At 33.8% G+C, this 15,683-nt stretch overlaps 1 protein-coding gene across 1 annotated transcript in view; it reads left to right on the top strand.

Moving 5' to 3' along the window:
- PIK3CA (phosphatidylinositol-4,5-bisphosphate 3-kinase catalytic subunit alpha) overlaps positions 1 to 9,463 on the top strand; it is a 78,662-nt gene extending 69,199 nt beyond the window's left edge. The window contains exons 15-21 of the mRNA XM_032340358.1: positions 866 to 972; positions 1,478 to 1,599; positions 2,403 to 2,481; positions 6,217 to 6,387; positions 6,982 to 7,099; positions 7,208 to 7,359; positions 8,253 to 9,463. Of these exons, the coding sequence (XP_032196249.1) occupies positions 866 to 972; positions 1,478 to 1,599; positions 2,403 to 2,481; positions 6,217 to 6,387; positions 6,982 to 7,099; positions 7,208 to 7,359; positions 8,253 to 8,523 (1,020 nt within the window). The 3' untranslated portion in view covers positions 8,524 to 9,463. The remainder of the gene's footprint in view (positions 1 to 865; positions 973 to 1,477; positions 1,600 to 2,402; positions 2,482 to 6,216; positions 6,388 to 6,981; positions 7,100 to 7,207; positions 7,360 to 8,252) is intronic.
- Positions 9,464 to 15,683: the final 6,220 nt, after the last annotated feature.

Below are 15,683 nucleotides of genomic sequence, written 5' to 3'. Positions count from 1 at the left end.
TTCCAGCTACTTGCTTCTCCATAGTGAAAACAAAACAAAACAAAAACAAACCAAACTTTATTACTAAAATTAAATTATGAAAATTAGTTGATTATGAATTCCTAGCTTCTAACCTCTTTTTGTCCCCTACTTACCTTTTGTATTTTTGATAAGTAAAGATTTCCTAAAATAAAATGGCAGTCATTGCATGATACAGCTTAGCAGTCTGGGCTCTGGTTTCAGGTGATTAAAAAGATATGTTTCTGCATACATACTGGAACCTGAGTACAGTGTGCGACTCAGCCTAACAAATGTTTTTATAAGCCCTTTTCCAAACAATTTCTTTTAGCCTCACTAGACTCTTTTTACTAAGCAGAAAGAAAATGAATATGGTTTTTTTCTGCAAAGCTTAAAAGTAAAGTTACTAAGCTAACCTAATATCTCCATAGTTTTTCCTCCATAGGTCAACAAACTTTTTTGTGAAAGGCCAAATAGTAAATATTTTAGGCTTCACAGACCATGCAGTCTCTGTTGTAACTATTCAACTTTGCTCTTCTGCTGTGAAAGCAGCCAGTATCTAAAGGAAAGGGCATGGCTATATCCAGTGCAGTTTGATTTACAAAAACTGCCATAGTTGACCAAGCCCTGCTCTAGAGCCAAAACATTGCCTGTGTCAGCTAGCAGTGTTCTTATAGGAGAGTGCACAGTGCTGCCCCTCCTGCCTCTGCCTGAAGTGTGTTGCTCTGTGTGATAGAAACCTTTCTAATCAGAAACATACGGATTCATACACCATACAGTACTGTGGTTACAACATATAAAAGAGATTAGTGGTTAGTTTTACCTTTCATGAAATCAGTCTCTACACATGATTGTGCTCATTTATCAGGTACAGATGAAGTTTTTAGTTGAGCAGATGCGGCGACCAGATTTCATGGATGCTCTCCAAGGTTTTCTATCTCCTCTTAATCCTGCTCATCAACTAGGAAATCTCAGGTAATGTACCTTATTGGAAGGTTTATTGATATATTGAAATAAGTAACCTTCCTGGAAAAAATCTTAAGAAAAGTTAAAAATTATAATTAGAATGTTCAATTACATCTGCTTCCCTCTCCCGTTATCCTACCTAGTAGAATAGGTTGTTTAGTTTTCTTAAGTTCAGAACTGCATTTATTCAGAATGTGTTTTTATTACTTTAATAATAGAGTTTAAAACTTCTTCTGGCCAGAATTTCTGGTTTCATTTCAAAAATGAAATTAGTATCTATAAAACGAATGGCATCCCATATTTGTTGAAAATTCATGTGCTATTATGTAAGAAAGTTTTAAGCGTAACTTTTTTCTTTATACTCCCTTGAATAAATGAATTCATAAATTAAATGGAGGTTTTAAATTTTTATAACACTTCAAAAAACTATATGGTCTGTGTATTTTAAAATAAATTTGAGGGTAAAAGAATTTTTAAAATAAGGTGCCTAGTGAAGTTTTTAACTATTTTCAAGGCTTGAAGAGTGTCGAATTATGTCCTCTGCAAAAAGGCCACTGTGGTTGAATTGGGAGAACCCAGACATCATGTCAGAGTTACTCTTTCAGAACAATGAGATCATCTTTAAAAATGGGGATGGTAAGGAAGAGTATTAATGAGCTTATGATGCATGAATTTAGCTATCTTTTTATAAACAGGATATTTATGAAGCATGAAGACTTTTGAAAGCCATTTAAGGAATATGTGTGGTAAAATATATAATATTAAACAAATGTCTTAACCTTTAGAAAATGTATGTATAATTATTAAAAGTAAAGAAGTACTAAAGTTAGAATTGAAAGGCCTGAAATAAGTTTCTATTATTTACTTAGCTGTGTGAGTATCCATTCTTTCTATAAGTATTTGATGTACTAGGCCGTCAAATTGTAAGAATAAACAAAACAGAGTCCCTGCCTCTTAAAGTTTATGGTCTAGCAGGGAGAAGAGAGACTTTAAACAAATAATTACAAAAATAAAATTATAATATGGTACAAAAGAAAGGTGTAGTCTGCTAAGAAATCATAAAAAAGAAGGATATAATATACTTAGAAAACAGGCTGTGGCAGGAAGCAGTGGGAGAATCATAGATGAATTTCCCCTGGGAAACGACATTTCAGCACTGAATTCTGTTAACCCCAATATTTATAAACAGGTTCAAATTTAAGGATTCAAAAAATTAAGTACTTTAAATAATTTAAAATTTTTGTGAAATACATCATTATACAGATGGGTTTATGCAGGTACTTTAGAAATGGGTTAAGAATCAAAATATTGCTTCCTTAGAGATTAATCTGAAAAGTAAATATAGTTGTATTTGTTTTCTCTTTGAAAGCAACATGATGACATGACACCAGGTTTGCATTCATGGAATTAATCGGTGATACATATTATTTGAATTGCAGATTTACGGCAAGATATGCTCACACTTCAAATAATTCGCATTATGGAAAATATCTGGCAAAATCAAGGTCTTGATCTCCGGTAGGTAACCAGTAAGGCAACATATATGTTGAAAGTTATCCTGAAAAAGTAAACTATTAGTAAACATAAGTTATAAAGCATAAAGGGGCATGTATCTATGAAAAAATGTAGGGAGTAGTAATTAATACTAGTTGATTACACATTCATTCGTCTTCCTCTTCCTTGGCGCATAATAGCAAAGAGATTCAGCAAGGCAAGAAGAGGTATCTCTAAGTTGGCAAAGACTTCAACTGTGTCTGGAATGTGTCTAGAACTTTTCAAGACAGAACATAGGAGACACAAAAGCCCCGTTTTCATTCAGAAGTGAAGAGGTTAAAAGAAAGTTTCTTTTGTAATGTAAATTTTCTAATTTTAAAACTTTATGTAACCTCTAATCTTAAATCAGTTTGACAGTAAAATTTATGAAAAGAACTTGTCTTACAGCCTTTGCTCTTCTGTTTGTTTCTGCCCAGCCTTCTACAGTTATGTCTGAGTTTTCTGTGGTGCTTCATCTTGTCCTAATTTGTTTCTGTTTCTCACAGTGTTCCCTTCTTTTTCTCGTCTCTTTGCAAATCTAACCATTCCAGCAAAGGCGCTCTCTCCAAAAGAATTTTTGTCCATAAGTGGGCATAGGAGTCAACTCCAGCTGCAGCAGCAGAGCAGATTAGGGTTTATTTGTATGCCTCCTAAAGATTGATACGTAGTATGTAAAAATACATCAGTGACACATAGTAGAATCATCTTGTTGCAAAGAAGAAAAATGGACATGTCAAGTAATTTGCTAAAGCACAAAATTAGGTCATCAACTTCAAATTTTTAACTCCTGATGCTGTGCTTAGTCCCTTCTGCTTTCCAAAAAGAGTGCTATACGAATCAAGCTTCCTCTTTTGGTATAATTTCTGCGTCTGAGAGATACACATGCCATTACTACCACTGCCCCCAGGAAAGTACAAAACAAAAGAGAATGCAGAGCTAGACAGAGTCAAGGACTTAACTATATAACTCTGGTATTTAACTGTAAATGAGTGAGTGTGCTAAAAACCATTTAAAGTTAAGCTAGATCATTGGAAAGTAAGTTGGATCTTCAAAAAGTTTTTAAGTCTTAGAATATTTTCTAAATTTTTTTAACTTAAGTAATTTAAGTAAAAATTTTTATTTAAATTGATTTTAAATAAAAAAATTATTTTCAAGAAGTCAGAACATCTTTATTTATTCTTGCCAAAACTTGGATTCTTTGCTTGTTGTTTTGGGTTTTTTTATGTCACAAGCCTTATAGGACTCTGTCTGACTCTTTAAACTGTGAGCATGTTCAGCAGGAATAAAATTAAAATATAAAGTAAGAGAGACTGAGCAGGAGTACAACCTTAAGAAATTCCCACATTTACCAGGGCAGGTAGAAGGAAAGATTCCATAAAGAAATCATCAAAGGGATAGGTAGGCCAGAGGAAGTAATTCACAGAACCCAAAAGAGGGGAGAGATTCACGGTATCAGGTGCTTCAAGGGATGTAAGAGCATAAGGACTACGAAAAAGCCTTTAGATTTGATGACTCATGATGAACTATAAGAAGAATTAAGTCAGTAGAGTGGTAGGCATAGAATTTATGCTACATGGAATTGAGAAAATGAAAATAAGTAGACTTACTTTTTAGGAACTTAAGAAGTAAAAGAAAGATGAAAAGCGGGGACAGTAGCTTATGAGAACAACAAAGCAAGAAAAACTAGACTTTAGTACTTATGTGCTAACTGAAATGTTTTTCTCGTTGTCTCTTTAACTGCTCACACCTCCCTTGAATACATGTCCTTTTTTCTACACTGTGATGAGTGGGAATTACCCATATAGCACTTCTGCTGCATACCCAAATATGGTTTATCAAGAAAAGGTATTTGTGGGTTATTAGAGTTTCAAGCTATACTAACTGCTTTTCTCATGGAACACTATTTTTACTTAAAAAATAACTAATAAGGCACCTGAATGACTCAATCAGTTAGGCATCCGCCTTCAGCTCAGGTCATGATCCCAGGGTCCTGGGATTGAGTTCTGCATCAGACTTCCTGCTCATTGGGGAGCTTGCTTCTCCTTCTGCCCTTCCCCCCTGCTCATGATATCTCTCTCTCTTTCTCAGAGATAAATAAATAAACTCTTAAAAAAAAAAAAAAAGAATGGGTGGGGGGGTCCCTGCTCAGCAGGAAGACTATGTCTCCCTCTGTGTCTCTCTGCCCCTCCCCCTGCTTTGCTCTCTTTCTCTCTCTCTCTCTCAAATGAATAAATAAAATACTTTTTTAAAAATAATAGAAGCCCCAAAAAATAATTATAATAAGCTTTGGTTTTTTGAGACATGGGTATTTGGTAGACACTTTCTTGAAAATGAATGTTATGAGCCTATCTCTTCAAGGTGAACAACTGACAGGATTTGTTGTCAAAGATCAAATTTGAGCTTTCAAGCAAAAGTGAGAATTTGGAAAAACTTGTATATACTAGCCTTAAGAGTGCTCTCAAAGTAAAGACTTTTCTGATGATATCAGTGGTAATATTAACAATTGTGATTTTTTTTTTTTTTTAGTTGATATAATGAAAAGTATCACCATCTGAAAGATCTTTGTAACTCAGTGAACTAATATCTTCCAAATGACCAATGCAGGATATATAAAGTCATATATGAGTAAAAGTTCCATTCAGAGGCAAGGTAGACTAATAGATTTTAACGTAACAGTATGAAAAGTTTATTGATATGATTTCACATTCCATATTACAACTTGAAAAACTACCTTTTGTCAAATTTTGGAATAATATCAAAGAAAAATATCTACAATTATCTGAAAAGGCTATTACAGTACTTCTTTTTCTACCTACTTAATGATACAAGGCCAGATTTTCTTCATATGCTTCAATTAAAACATTGCTTTAGATTGAATACAAAAGTATATAGGAGAATCCAGCTCAGTACTATGAAGCCAGACATTAAAGAAAGTGTGTGGAAAGTGTCATTCTTCTTACTAAGAATTTCTTTTTTAAAGATTTTCTTTATTTATTTGAGAGTGAGAGAGAGTGCAAGAGCAGAAGAGGGAGAAGGAGACAGAATCTGAAGCAGACTCTGTGCTGAGCACGGAACCCCATGACGACGAGATCATGACCTGACCTGAAACCAGGAGTCAGATGCTTAACCAACTGAGCCACCCAGGGGCCCCAAGAAATTTTTTTTTAACATAAGGTTCTTTGTTTCATAAAATATGTTATTTAAGTTACCACATAGCACTTTTTTTATTTTTAAATGAATTAATACTTTAATCTTTTCCATTTTAATTGCTAACATCAGTAGATATGACCCACATAAATAAAAGCTCTTTGGGATTTCAGTAATTTTTAAGAGTACAGAGGAGTCCTGAGACCAAAAACTTGAGAACTGCCCCAAAGTATTATTTAGATTTCAGCTAAACAAGCTGAAATTCACCCATATTTTTGAAGTCATAAATGTTTATAAAATTTTTATTGCCACAATAATCTTAATGCTTTTCTCATATTCAATTAGGTGCTCTCTCAATTGAAGCTTATAACAAATGATGGCAGATAATTTTGAGGATTTTTCTAATTTTAAAGGAAAACCAAAGTTAAAGGAGTAAAGGTCATGAGACCTTTGTTAGTAAAAGTCATGAGACCATGACAAATTTGCAGAAAGGATATTCCTGCATTAGCCTATTAAAATATTTGCTGTTTTAATATTCCATCACTTAATTGCAAATGTCTTGATCCTTTTCAGAATGTTACCTTATGGTTGTCTGTCAATTGGTGACTGTGTGGGACTTATTGAGGTGGTGCGAAATTCTCACACGATTATGCAGATTCAGTGCAAAGGTGGCCTGAAAGGCGCTCTGCAGTTTAACAGCCACACACTCCACCAGTGGCTCAAAGACAAGAACAAAGGAGAAATGTGAGTCTGTTGTTCTTTTCTTCCTACGTCAATTTAAGGTTTTGTTAGACGAGTCTTTTAATGGTTGTGTACATTTCTCTGAGACCAGAGAAAACATGTACTTATTTTGGGAAAAAAATATGCTCACCTTTTGAAATATTTGATGAGATTTTGTCTTTGAATGATCAGAATTACTTCAATTTTGGTGAAACCCTATATAGCCAACTTTATACATCCAATTTTAGGTATCTAATGTGTTTTCTTGCTTATTCTTTTTTTTTCAAGGTCAACGTTGAACATCTCAAAATTTGCTTTTAAGTTCATTGTTAAAATGATTAGAAGAATTTTTTTTATGACACCTTCACTATTTTTTTACCAAAATAAGACTTATGCTTTAGTCATAAGTATAAGACTTATGCTATAGTCATAAGTCTATGCTTTAGTCAGAGGAAGAAATGTCCTTTCTACCTCAAATCTTTGGACATAATTACTTCCTCCCCTTAACGACAGTGATTATTTTCACTCTTCAGTACAGACTTTGACCACCTTTTTCCAATTTGGACTGGATTACTCTGTTAACACACTACTCATCAGGTGTTTATTTTTTCTCTGTAGATATGATGCAGCCATTGACCTGTTCACACGTTCATGTGCTGGATATTGTGTCGCTACCTTCATTCTGGGCATTGGAGATCGTCACAATAGTAACATCATGGTTAAAGATGATGGACAAGTAATAGCTTTCTCTTTTTAAAATGTTTTGGCATTCTTAAGTTTATTAATTCAGGATATTGCATTTCTGCATTTGTCAAACTATAATATAATTCTTTATTTTTGAAAGCTGTTTCATATAGATTTTGGACACTTTTTGGATCACAAGAAGAAAAAATTTGGTTATAAACGGGAACGTGTGCCATTTGTTTTGACACAAGATTTCTTAATAGTGATTAGTAAAGGAGCCCAAGAATGCACAAAGACAAGAGAATTTGAGAGGTAAGTTCAAGAAATCAAAAATACAAAGTACAGAATTCTTTCTGCTCTCTCAAAAATAATTGATATTTTTCAAGCAATTTAAAATATGTTTTATTAACATTCTGGCCCAAGTATTTTAATGTATTTATTTATTTATTTGACAGAGAGAGATCACAAGTAGGTAGAGAGGCAGGCAGAGAGAGAGAGAGGAGGAGGCAGGCTCCCTGCCAAGCAGAGAGCCCAATGTGGGACTCGATCCCAGAACCCTGAGATCATGACCTGAGCTGAAGGCAGAGGCTTAACCCACTGAGCCACCCAGGCACCCAAGAAAATGATTCTTAAACTTAATATATTAAAGGTTTTTATTTACTGTTGCTTAAATAATTGGACTATATCTTCTCTATACTGATAATGTATAGTGCTTAAGACAACATTTTTTAGTCTTATAATTTGAGGAAATCAGTAAACTGTAATTACCGCATTTATTTATGATTTTTCTGATCACCTTCTGGTATATCATCAGTCTATCTTAAACCTAAAAGTACTTTCAAAAACCTTGTATAAAATTCCATTTTATCTGCAATTCTGTCTTGGTCCTACGCTAAATCCTAAAGGCTTTGGTATGGACCAGTTCTTACATTTAATAAATCCTTAGTAAACTGCTGATATACCAAGTATTATCCTAAGGTGCTGGTGATAAGCAGTAAACAGAATCCTTATGGACTCACGGAGGTTACATCCTAGCATGGGGTGAAGAGAACAGAAAGTGTTGGTAAGGGGAGTGGGGAGAGGAATGCTATTTTTTTATAGATTTGCTCAAGAAGGCCTCTCTAATGATGTGACATTTGAGCAGACACCTGAAGGTATTAACCCCATTTGCTCCATACTGATTACACTCTTCTTATCACTTATAGGTTTCAGGAGATGTGTTACAAGGCTTATCTAGCTATTCGGCAGCATGCCAATCTCTTCATAAATCTTTTCTCAATGATGCTTGGCTCTGGAATGCCAGAACTACAATCTTTTGATGATATTGCATACATTCGAAAGACCCTAGCTTTAGATAAAACTGAACAAGAGGCTTTGGAATATTTCATGAAACAAATGAATGATGCACATCATGGTGGCTGGACAACAAAAATGGATTGGATCTTCCACACAATTAAGCAGCATGCGTTGAACTGAAATGATAACTGAGAAACCGAAAGCTCATTATCTGGATACTATCCTGCACTGTTAATAACTGTCAACAGGCAAAGACCGATTGCATAGGAATTGCACAATCCATGAACAGCATTAGAATTTACACAAGAACAGAAATAAAATACTATATAATTTAAATAATGTAAACGCAAACAGGGTTTGAGAGCACTAAACTAGTTCATTTCAAAATTAAGCTTTAGAATAATGCGCAATTTCATGTTATGCCTTAAGTCCAAAAAGGTAAACTTTGAAGATTGTTTGTATCTTTTTTTAAAAAAGAAAACAAAACAAAAAAAACCCCAAAATATATAGAAATGATGGAGAAGGAAAAAGAATGATGTTCTTTTTTTGTCTTGCAAATGTTCTATGTTTTGAAATTGTGGACACAACACAGTCTATTATTGCATTAGGTCCAAGGAAACTGAAGTTTGGTGTTAAATTACATTGAGATTAGAAAATAATGAAGATTTCTTATTTTTTCATTGCTGTTCAATTTATAGTTTGAGGTGGGTTTTTTGACTCCTTGTTTAATGAAGAGAAAAATGCTTGGGGTGGAAGGGGCTCTTGAGATTTCATCAGAGACTTTTCCTTTTTAATAAATCAAACCTTTTGACGATTTGGGGTCTTATCTGCAAAGTTTTGGAAGCAGTCACAAGTGAGACCTGTTATAAGGTGGTGTTTTTGGGTTTTTTTCTGGACAGTATTTACAAGAATCTGATTCTTTTTTCCCAGGGAAATTCTGGGCTCCCACAAAGTACAATAATCATCAGAGAGAAAGAATGAGCAGGACTAGTTCTTGCTTCAGAATTGTACAGTATTCACAGTAGGTTGATTTTTTTTCCTTTTGCAATTGAATTGAATACATTTTTTCATGCATGTTTCCAGAAAATAGAAGTGAGTATTAATGTTATTAAAAAGATTATTTTTTTTATTAAAGGCTATTTATATTATAGAAACTATCATTAATATATATTCTTTATTTACATGATCTGTCCCATACACATGCATTGTTTTGCACCCCAAATTTTTTATTGTTCATAGCAGCATGGTCAGCTTTCCTCTTGGTCTGTGGGTGAGGCTCAGGCACTATCCCATTTATACCAATGACTAGTGTATAACTACATAAGGAAAACAGATTAAAGTTCATCTTCTTTGGTTTTCTTTCTTTCTGTTTTGATATGACTCCCCCATTCTCCATCTTCCTTTATAGTTGGTAATGCCTCAGTCATGAAACTAGTTACCAAAATTAAAACAATATAGAGTATCTTCTTGATTGCTTCAACCCCTCTACCGAGGTATGCTCATGAATACTACTTTATTATATGGGGGAATAGAAACCATGAACTTTTTACCTTTTTAGGCTATTTATGCAATATCTGGATAATAAAAGTAGGACCTTAAACCATTTTAAGATCATGTCCCATCTCCACGCAATTAGGGCTCACTGTCCAACTTTATAAATTGCATTTGAGTGCAGGATACATTCTTAAACACTTGGGGAAACATTAACCCAAGGTGTAGGGACTAATGCTAGTCATCACACTAGAATCTGATATTTTACTCAGTATTTGAAATGAATGATTAATGCCCTAGGAAATAGCTTTAGCAAATGTCCAGGTGCCACACCAGAAAAAGTGCAATAATTTACTGACAGTTTTCTAGATTAGGCATATTATTGGAATACAACTTTATAAAAAGTGTGCATTATATACTCTAGTAAAACAACATCACGTAAATGATACTCATTTATGAAATCAGTTACCTATAATAGAAGTCTTGAATAGTAAACAAGGGACTCTAATTCAAATACTCTTAATATTTGGCTATTTTAGAGCCCTTAAAGGGCCTAATTATTGGGAGACTTAGGTACTTCACTAAAGCATGTATATAATATTGCCAACAAGAAAAATAAATTTGAAGATTTAGGGGAACTTATTTCTGTAAACTGTCTTGGAATAGTTAAGAAGAATTTAAACTCCCATTTTAAGCAGGAAGCCAAATAGATTCTTTTGCAGATGTAGATTTCATAACTTATTAAAACTTCTTTAACATTTTGTGCCTTTTATATATATTCAGTTAATACATACTAACATCCCAGTCTTTTCTGTATCAGGGATTAATTACAGGAAAATTCAATGAAATGGTACAAATCTGAAACTCTGATGGTGGAAACTGAAGATTTAACAGAACAGCGTTTTACCTGAGTGCCAAAAAGCTTTGAGCTTCCTTGCACAAAATTTACATAATTTTTGCATGTCTCACATCAGTCCAGCTAGTCCCCTTCCCCTGGGACCTCTCCATTAAAACACAGCCACAGAGCTTATTTCATGATTTACATTTATTTTCAGTTATTGCAACCAAGTTAATTCTGTTTGAAGAAGTGTAGACAAATTTTACAAAGAAGGTAGGTTAAGCGATCTAGCTAAAAGCAAAGCTAATTTTAAATGAGTCCAAGCAGAGTTAAAGCAAACAACATTAAAAATAAAAAAGTGTCAGGTAGTGCTCAGAAGGCAAAGAACCAAAAATTGAATTGAATGCTACATGGGGTGACTAGGCTGTCAAGTCAGTGGTAAGCCATTTCCAGGTACTTCAGTGTCCGATCACTTCCCATGGATTGGTCAATTCCTGTGGCCAGCCATCCTTGTCATTGAATGTGGTATATCTAACTATAGACTTTACAGTTTCATTTGGTCACTTGAGAAATAGTTCCTTCAATGACTATTTTGGAGGGGAAAAAAAAAAAGCAGGTTTAAAGAAAATAAAACCTCATTTTAAACATATTCTAATATGATATAATCTGAAAATTATGTTTTAACTTTTTATCATATTCTCAGTATACAAAATCATTTATTTTGAAGATTTTTAGACTGCTGTTAATTTGAAATCTGTTAATCATATTGTAGAATTTGGTTTTTAAAAAAGATGTTTTTAATTGGATTTTTTAAAGAAGAATGGAATTTGGTCACTATTTTATGATAGAACCTAAGCTTTTTGTGGTTCTTAGTGTCCTCTGTAAAACTCACTGTCAAAGTAATCAACTTTGAGGTTTTCCCTTCTAATCTGCTTTATATTAGGAAATGGGAACCTGGTGAATATACAATGAATTGTAAAATATTTTAATGTGTAATTTTTTCAACTGTGAAACTATGAATATTGGTTTTTTTGATGAAAACAGCTGCTGACAAAGTATTTTGTGTAAAGTGTAGTTCTTATTAATCAGGAAAATAATCAATGACTTGATTAGAATGTATATACCCTCTTGGATTTTATTTTCAATGGATTGGTGATTTTCATATAGGTAGAACACAGTCCATCTGTATTCTTTTTCCATCAAAAATTGAGTGATTTAGCATTATAAAAAAAAATTATGAGCAGCCTATCTATTTTAAAAGAACCATGGAAATTTCACAGCACATAAACTTGGATTTGTTTCTTAATGATTTGGTAAATCCACCTAATTCATATTCTGACCAATAGCCCATGCTTGCCAAGTCTTTGAAAAAATTTGATTTCCAGCATTATTTTAAAAGCGAGCGGTCAACTTTTTCTGAATGTTTTAACTTTCTTTTGTTTCTATGTCTGCACAAACTGCAGACCTGGGCTGGACCCACACACTCAGAATCCACCTTAAAAAATCAATTTGATGTCCAAGACATCACTAAAATATTTCAGTTTAAAGACTATATGTGGTGTTAATGGATTTTCGTGCTTCTGCTATTTAAAAACAACTTTCATACTTCAGATGTTTCTGAGAAGAGGGGAATGTTGGAGGAGAGGGTGGAACAGGGAGGAGTTATTTGAATGAATCACATTCTTCATATCCATCCTGCTCAGAAGAGGCACTTCTGAGGGAAGCCTTAGATGGAGCCTTCTAAGAGAAGGCAGAAAGTTGTGAGTATATTTGCATACCATGAGGGAACTAACTGTTCATCAAGGATGATTGTGAAGGCTGACCTATAAAACTCAGCACTGGCGGGATCTTGAAATAACAATTCTTGGTGACAGAGTAATACAGCTGGGCTGTTTTTTAAAATACAAACCCAAACCATTTTTATTTTTTAATTATTACATTAAAATTATAAGTGTATCTTATGTGCCGTGGCCTGGGAAGCCTTTTTTTCTTTTCTTTCAAAAGTTACTTTCACTTTCTGAAAAGATCATGGGGTTTAGCTCAAGATAACTATGGTCCTGAAGAAATGGGTTTGGTAACTACCTCAGAGAGTTAATAAGAAAAAAATAATAATAATAAATGAGTCACAATTCAATACTTCAGGCTCTGATGTTAGAGAAATTTCCCAGAGCACTCTAGTTTAGATTTATAAAAAGTCAAGAGTTGGCATGCCATATTTTTAATGGCATTGGAGACTTGGGAAAACTTGGGTTAAAATGTAATCATTGCTCCAGCCATGGAAAAGACTATAGCGCCAGGAGGCTTATGGTACTGGATTCTTGAATTTGGCATTCAAAATTAGTTGTGTTCTCTTTTCTTATTATTAGTGAAATTGGTGTGTGTATATTTGCACACATTTCTACTTGTGTACACACTGCTTGCTAGCCCTAGTCAAGAGGCATCTTTTATAAAAGGTGTAAACATCAGGTTCTAAAGTTCAGAAGTGTTTAGAATCTATTAGGAGTTTCCCAAGTTGGGATGTTAGTTTTCAAATAAGCTTACTTCGTCCAAGTATCCCACTGATAATAGTTTCACACTTCCTTTTTATTCATGAAGCGCCATTCCTTTTCCTTAGTTTTAGACATTGTTAATATTACAGCCATGCTAGTTAGCATAAAGTGACAGTTATGAGCCATAAGGAAATTTTCTGACTTAATTTTTACACAACTACATAATGAGTTTTAGTGGGCGGGTGGGGGGGGGGGTTGGAGGGGTGGGAATCAGTCTATTGTACATTTAGGTAGTTTAGGTAACTGATTTTCACTACCAACAGTAGACCAACAGTAGACACCATTCTTCACGTTGGTAAGTATGGAAAGGTTTTTTTAATGCATTTTGTAAGCCAATTAAGTCTATAAATCTATCTGAAACCTTATTTAATCTGTCACTACAATAATTTTGTGGTTATGCTAAGAGCCATGTATATTTTTAGGTGATTCTTATTTTTGTTCCTCCTTTTAGGTAAACAAGGAGGCAGAAAAGTTTCATTGTTTTATATTTTCTTGAAGTATCTTTAATAAGACCAAACTTCTTCATTCTAGTATGAATTTCCAAATGTAGTCATCATGATCTACCAATTTCATAAGAAAAAGCCCCTTATCAGTTTTAATTTTTGTTCCAAAGAGTGGTTGGAGAGCTTGAACTTCATGTGGTTTCTAGAAACGTTTTTGGCTATGGAACCTAAGTTTCAAATACAATTAATAGTTTCAATGTGACTTAGTCCTTGGGCTTAATTGGGTTGAATAAAATCTAAATATATCCTTTTGGGACAGAGTACTTTAATATTTTGGGGAATGTGGCACTACCAAAAAAAGACTACTAACACATCAAATGTTGACTTTGTTCCGGGAGAAGCCCCCACCACCCTTTTTTTGCCTTTTTTATTGTACCAAATCTATTTCTCTATATTTTGTCATTCAGTGAATTGAAGTCCTATGGTATAATGCATTCATTAGGAGAAGAATGTTTTTAAATGTTCTTTTATTGATGGCCCAAAAAGGATTTGACACAGCAAGATGCATGTGTTACTGTACTGAGAATATAGAATAATAGTGTCACTAAATTTAAGACCTCTTCCCAGTCTTGCTGTTCCTAGCAAGAAGTTTGGCCTGTGACTGCACTTACTGTTTGTGCTCATCAGAAACTGTCAATGTCTGCTTTTCTTTTAACTTTGCAGTCTGTAACATCACGCTGTTTATTAAAAAAAAGAAAAAGAAAAAATGACTTGTGTCCAAACAATCCTTAGTGTACTATGTACTTTAAACAACAACAAAAACTGTGATAACTATATTTTGCCTTTTTTTTTTTGAATACTTAAAAGCAAACCGGTGTTCCTAATAGTCAAAATTTAGCTGAACTTGAGTTCTTACCAATAATGGCTAAGAATAGTTGATTGAAAACCTGAAACTATTATTCTTAAAAGGCAACTTTTCTGCCCCAGTAAATGGATGAATATTGAGAGACATATCTATTTGAATATTAACTGCTTTTACGTATGAGGCATTATGTGTTTCAAGCAGAAATATATGTATATACCTACATGTATGAATGTGTTTGTACATGCAGACAGATTTTTTTTCAAATCAGTTAAAGACCAGAACCTAAAAAGTGAGGTTAGGGTGGAAGCAAACTGGTTTTGCTTTCAGTTATCATAAATTTTGCAAAGGGGAAGTCTGGGCTTTCCTTGGGCTAGTAATACATGTGGGCATTGATACTTTGTACTTCTAAGCAATTAACAACAAGTAATTGCTTAAATTTTCATTGCCAAATGGTTTGCATGACTTTGAATTAACATTGTTCTAAATTGACTTTGTTCTCCAAGCATAATGTCTCTCTTTCCTGAGATGAGATCAGGAGATGAACCAAGTAGCTGCACTCTGTGAGTGGAAAACTGGAGTAATTGAAACAGTTCAGGTTTCACACTTCTACTTTTTAGGTTTTAAATCAGTGGTTTTGAATTTGTTAGGAGAAAAGTCCCAAGAATTGCATGTTGTTAGATGCATGTCAAACTAACTAAGAAATAACTAGAGAGGTGCCCTTAAGAAATCTATAGACTCTCAATTTGCAAAACGATTTAAAATATGTGTGCATACATCTATTTTATTTCAGGAAAGTCTGGTATACAAAATAATTTACCACAACCTCTTAAACGGCATGTTCTGGACCTTAAATATATATTACATTTAGCCAAGAGAAGGTGGGAAGGAATCTTCTCCTACAGTTCCCTACATTAGCCCCTACAACCAGCTAACCAATGAAAGGTACCAAGGCTGACTCCATTTTACTTTTTAATAAGATTTATATATATTTTAGGTGTACAATATGATTTGGAATTTATGTATAGCGAATAATTATAATCAAGCTATCAATGTATCATCTCACATAGTTATCTTATGTATCTGTGTGATGAGAACACCTGAAATCTACTTTCTTAGCAAATTCCAGTATTCAAGATAGTATTATTGTCTTCATG

Source organism: Mustela erminea, chromosome 1 (assembly GCF_009829155.1).
Source record: "Mustela erminea isolate mMusErm1 chromosome 1, mMusErm1.Pri, whole genome shotgun sequence".
NCBI classification, from domain to species: Eukaryota; Metazoa; Chordata; class Mammalia; order Carnivora; family Mustelidae; genus Mustela; species Mustela erminea.
Note: the sequence above shows the minus strand (reverse complement) of the source record. Positions and strands in the feature narration are given on the sequence as shown.